The sequence below is a fragment of the Kryptolebias marmoratus genome, linkage group LG16, assembly GCF_001649575.2.
Source record: "Kryptolebias marmoratus isolate JLee-2015 linkage group LG16, ASM164957v2, whole genome shotgun sequence".
NCBI classification, from domain to species: domain Eukaryota; kingdom Metazoa; phylum Chordata; class Actinopteri; order Cyprinodontiformes; family Rivulidae; genus Kryptolebias; species Kryptolebias marmoratus.
This window is the reverse complement of record NC_051445.1, coordinates 10,193,072-10,198,960: the sequence shown is the minus strand read 5'-3', so window position 1 is coordinate 10,198,960 and position 5,889 is coordinate 10,193,072. Positions and strand designations below refer to the sequence as shown.

Here is a 5,889-nt window from a genome sequence, read left to right as displayed (position 1 = left end):
TTTCAGTTGGCCAACATTTCTATAAATCCTTTGTTTTTATTGGTCTTCAGTAATATTCTAATTTTCTGATATGATGAATTTGAGATTTTCATTTGTTGTCATTTGTAATCATCAAAATTAAACGAAATAAACATTTGAAATATATGAATTTGTATGTAATGTATGAATATAATATACAAGTTTCACTTTTTAAATGGAATCACTGAAATCAATCTACTTTTTCATGATATTCTAATTTTATGACCAGCACCTGTATATTGTTTTGGAACTCGAGCAGAGTATCAAATCCTAAATGTCATTAGATCTAAATCCGTCGTGGGTCAAATTTATTATAAACTAATAGAGGCTGAGAAGAAAAGTTAATGGTAAGTTTTGAACCAAAAGCACGAAGCTGCAATGATGGACTACAGGAAAGTGGAGGAATTGAGAGATCTGTCCAACTTAAACGCTTGTTGTCAAGACGTCTTTAAAAAAAAAACACACATATAAGCTGGAGTTCAAAACACAGAAACATCTTAGAGTACCTAAACCTGAACTGAGCGGTACATTATTGATGATTTTAGTAGACATACAAAAGAAAAGGGTATCAACATCTCAAAGGCGTTACTTCACTTCGGAGTTTTTATTTATTTAAAGCTTTGAATCTGTGCTGCACTTGAGGCGCCAAAATAAACATCTTAGATGAGTGCACGGTTGATGGATGTTTCATGGGGAGTTAATGCAACACCCAAATTGATCTTATTCAAGACTAGAAACCACAGCAGGGATGTGTTGCATCAGAGGGGATTGTGTGGAAATCCTGTTTTTGATCATTAAGTTCAAGGTGGATCCATATTAAATGTATAGGGGTTTTCTGTGTAGCTGTAACCTAAATGTGTTCATAGATCTTCGTTAAGCTGGCTGTCACATGGAAAGCTTAGCAGAACCGTGTGGAACTTGAGTTCTGCTGTATTCAGATATTGTGTTGCTAAATGACTAACAAAGTGAGCAAAATGTTACAGGAAACCCCAGATGTTTTCACAATGTCGTTAATCATCCACATTAGTCAGAATGAGTGTCTGATATGCTCAAAAAGGCTACATGTGTGCAACTAGAAGCACGATCCGGATCATAATCTGGATTGCCACCAAAATTGAATCCATTGTTTTTTGTGAAAACCCCAACATTTCCTGAAAGTTTCACCCAAACCTGTTTATTCGTTTTTACTTGATCTTTGCAAACAAACCAACGGACACAACCGAAAACAGAATCTCCTTGGCGAAGGAAACGAAAGGGTCACAAACAAAGGGGATACCTGTGACCTTGACCTTTGACCCCTTCACCTTCAAATCAACAGTGATCACCCCTGACCCGTGAGGTGTCCAGCTGTGGAGTTTAACATTTCTGTTTTACAGCTGCAGAGCTAGAGCCCGAGCTGATCTGTGACCTTTGACCCTAAACTTTGATCAGATCACCACCAAAATCGAATCACTTGTTCCTTGCAGCATGTTTGACGTTTCCTGAAAGTTTCACGAACATTCGTTCGTAAGTTTTGGAGTTATCTTGTGCACAGACAGACACACACACACACACAAACACACACACACACACACAAACTACCAAAATCAGAACCTCCTTGGTGAATGTAAAAAAACAATTTAATCCATCTTCTTTACCTTCTTCAGAGAGCTGGTGCCTGTCTCCAGCAGTCACTGTGCGAGAGGTGGGGGACACCCTGGACAGGTCACTAGTCCATCACAGGGACATTCAGAGACAAATGAGACAAACACCCCTTCATACTGTCACTCAGGGACAATTTTAGGAGTTATCAATTGTGTGGGACTCAGGGAGAAGATGCAAACTCCACCCAGAAAGGCCCACAGGTCGGGATGCGATCCTGCAACCTTCTTGCTGGGAGGCAACAGCTCCAACCACTGCACCACTGTGCCACCCAATTTAATCCAAAGAGAGCAAATTTTAAATTCTTCACTGAGCTAAAGGAAAAACCATCACAAAATGATAAAAAGTGCTTGTGTCTTAAATCAGCTCTTTTTGTGAGTTTAAAAAAAATGTGATTCCTAATATTTTTGCTGTTAAGGATACTTTCAGTTACTTACATGCTGTTAATATGCTGTGTTGTAAATATTTAACTTTTTACTTTTGATAGCAGTAAAGGGTCCAGTTTAGCTAGAAAACCAGAGTCAACTCAGGATAAAGAAAATGACAAAATAAGCATTGGAACAAAATTTTGACAGCTTCTTAAACAGAATAGCAGCAGGTTTTTGCTCCACAGCACCGAAGACTAAATATTTGCATCACGGGGGCATATTCGTTCTGGGATAAGCTGCACACAGATTTCTTTCTAGTTATTTTTTTTCAAATCAGTCAATCATTTCCTAAAGTCTTTGCATTCTGCAGATTTTGCTAAATCAGTTTAGTAGAGGTATTATAAAAACAGTGGAGTCTAGTTTGAGTCCCTAAGGCAGCCAACAAATGTCTTCCATCAGCGTCAAGGTTGGACTGTAACCCTAATGAAGCAGTGTTATTATCCATAAACTCAACCAGAAAGTGAAAAAAAAATTTGGTAATGCCATTTTTATTGATAAAAGAAAAGCAGAACAGCAAGCAAAGAGAAAAGAGTTTAGCATCATTCTGAGAAACAGCTTGATTATATTTCAGCCATCTTCATTGTCTTCTTGATCCAGAGGAGTTGGGTTGGTGTGAGAAAGGCGAACACCCCAGGCTTGTCTTTTAATCCACAGCCTAAAGAACTTCCAAAAGAAGTGACTCCAACCAGAACGCCATTACATATTATTGGCTCTCCTGAATGCCCCTAGAGATAAAGAAAAACACACACATGGATGAAAGATGAAAGGCTGAAAGGCCCCTGAAAGGAGAAAAGAAAAGAGAATGGATGGATGGATGAAAGGCTGTTAGTCCCACTTACCTGACAGGTATCAGCAACGTTGTTGCCATCTGAACCAGCACAGATCATGCTATCATAGATAAAAGTGACTGAGCCATAATATTCAGGAGAGTTGCACTTGTTTCTGTCAATCACAGTCACTTTGGCATACAGCAGGACATCGGACCACGTCTGGGACTCTGTCGCTCCCCATCCAGCCACCAGACAGACAGATCCACCTTGTGGATCTTTGACAAAACTTTTCAGCTTGAGAACGTTGACCCACTTGTTCAGCTTCGCTGGCTTTTCAAGCTGAAATTTAAAAAAATATATATATATATATCACTATAGATACTGACTGTTTTTGGCTAAATTAAATCTGGTTTGTGAAAATGGAAAATAAGATCAGACACAATATGGAGACACAAATCACTGCATATTTTAGAAGAGTGTGATGTTTAAATCTGCTCTGAGACGATAAAGGCGATAATGTTAGGGTGTGTGTGTGTGTGTAGCCATAGATATGGGTCTTTCACAACACCTTCTCGGACCCCTTGATATTTTTACCTAAAAAAACTTTAGCATTAACTTTTCGCGTTAACCTTGCCTGTCTGTTAGCAAAATATCTTGTGAACCTCTGGACAGTTGTTAGTGGAACTCTCAGAAACTAATCACTGGCTGTACATTTCTAAGTAATTAACATTTAAAGTCAAGATGATCTTAGTTTAAATCTCTGGCACAAAAGGATGTGGGCGATTTACATTCCTTCAACGATTGCTTTTCAATTATTTGTTTCCTTTTACCAAGAGGTCAGCTACCTGCTGCTGTTTGCCGCCTTACCTTGAGCAGCCTGAGGTCGTTTTTAAGTGTACGACAGTCATAGTAGGGATGTGCAAAGCGGTTCTCCACATTCAGGACCTGCCTGTACTTTTTTTCTTGTTCCATATTTTTGATAGAGTGCACCCCGAGATGCACAGTCTTCATACTGCAAGATGAATAAAAAACAAAACAAATAAACAAACAAAACAGGTAGTATTGAAAGTGGACAAAGTAAACTGTGTACAAAAATGACTTTAAGAAAGTAAATTAAACCAGATCTCTAATACAGCAGATATTCAGACTGATTTGTGGCTGATTATTATGAGAATCTGGCTGCTTCTTTTATTGTTGATTTTATTATCTTTTATGTTTATTTTCAGAGGGTTTGCAAGAAATAAAAAAGCTTCCATGACTGTGAGGTCGCTGCTGAAAATGGTGGATATCTTCAGTCCTGCAGAGAATATTTTTGTCTTGAGAATTTTGAGTTATGGGTCTTTGTTGTATCAAAATATGTTTTTATTCATATTATGAATCTTTTTATGCACTTCTGTTTGTTAGATTCTGTTGCACTGCTGCAACTTAAAGTTCATGATCGACAGAAAACAAATCTTGTCTGATGCATCGTGACTTATTTTCTCCCTTCTTGCAGCAAGCTGTTAGTCACCTTGTTTCTTTTTTTAGCAGATAACATCAAGTGCTTCGACACACAGCACAAAAGTCTTTACTGTCTGAATAAATCTCTCTTATGTGAATTAAATATAAACTGAGATGAGATGCAAGGAATTCTGAGAGGTCTGTGTCCCATAAGTAACCAGTGTTCACTGACATATTGCAAAACTTTGAAAAGACCTAACTCCAATAAAAACTGAATGTTTGATAAACAGTAAATGTTATTCAGAACCACAGTCTTCCAGAGAAATCTTGCTTTGAATTAGAAGGTCTACAAATGTGATGAAAACATGACTATTTTTAAATAATATGAGGTTTATTCAAGTGTGTAATGTTGTGTTTGATTACTGCCACAGAGATACAAAGGAATTAAAAGTAACATTGGTGCTGCTCTGAGAGAGTCCAGATTGCCTGAACTGAACAAAAAGAGCGGTAGTGTGCAGGACAAGGGTAGAGTCTCAAATAATGTAATAACAAATACATTGTTCTCTATGAAAACAATTAGAAAATTGACTGGTAGATGCATAAGATGTTAAAGTTCTTACTCAATGCAGTGTGCAGCAGTCAGGACCCATTGTGGATGAATTAAAATCCCTCCACAGAATGACTGATCTGACTCCAGCAGAGCCATGAAAGGCAGCGAGTGTGGCCGCACTTCTTTCCCATTGATGATCTCAGATCCATGGCCTCACACAAAAAACATAAACAGATCATTATAATACTCTAAGAGGACGAACAAAATATAACGAATCCTAACAAAATAATGGCACTTGAGAAATAATTGCTCACTCAAGTTGACAACAAGGAGAAAGGTCCAGGGGAGGAAAGCGACAAAAGCCCTCAGAGAGAACATTTCTGTCTCTTTCGTTGAACTGCTGATGAATGTACCCTCTCTGGAAGTTCCCCCTGGCTTTTATGTGTTTTTCTTAAAGGTTGTGGTGTGACCAACGTAATGCAGGTGTCAAAAAAACAAACAAAAAAAGAAACAGACATGATATCTGATTCTGAAGGCTGTGGTAACTTTACCTGAACTGTGACCATAGAGGGTTTGCTTTGTGTATTTTTAAAAACTGTGATGAAGATTATTATCACTGAGTGCGTGCAAACTGGTGAGAACAGCTAAATGAAGCTGCAAAAATAGAAATGCCTCAAATTTTCCTTCTTGTTTATGCCATATGCAGGTTGGATCATTGCGTGAGTATTTCACACTTTGCAAAAGCTTCAGAATTTAAATAAACACCTAAAACTCAACGTGAAACAAGACTCAAAACCAGAAACGGACAACCTCAGAAACAAGATGGCAGCATGTTATTTTGGTCCAGAATTTTCTCTAGAATGCAAGAATTTTCTTTCCAAACCAGTAAGCTATTATTCAATTTTGTTTTGCAAATTGCAGATTTTCAAAAGTGGCAAACAGCGTAAAGATGTATCAGGACAGCAGCTTATGTGTCACCAAGTCATCCAGCAAAATGTCAATCATTAATGTCACATTTGCTTTTGACAAATTTATTTAAGTT

The 5,889-nt window shown here is 37.8% G+C and overlaps 1 protein-coding gene across 1 annotated transcript; it reads right to left on the bottom strand.

The window, feature by feature from the left end:
- Nucleotides 1–2,565: 2,565 nt before the first annotated feature.
- LOC108235366 (granzyme A-like) lies at nucleotides 2,566–5,246 on the bottom strand. The gene is made up of 5 exons (XM_017415314.3): nucleotides 5,162–5,246; nucleotides 4,918–5,059; nucleotides 3,725–3,869; nucleotides 2,927–3,196; nucleotides 2,566–2,812 (listed from the first exon to the last, which is right to left on the bottom strand). Exons 1-5 carry the CDS (start codon nucleotides 5,223–5,225, stop codon nucleotides 2,648–2,650), a joined length of 786 nt encoding a protein of 261 aa, XP_017270803.1. The 5' UTR covers nucleotides 5,226–5,246; the 3' UTR covers nucleotides 2,566–2,647.
- Nucleotides 5,247–5,889: the final 643 nt, after the last annotated feature.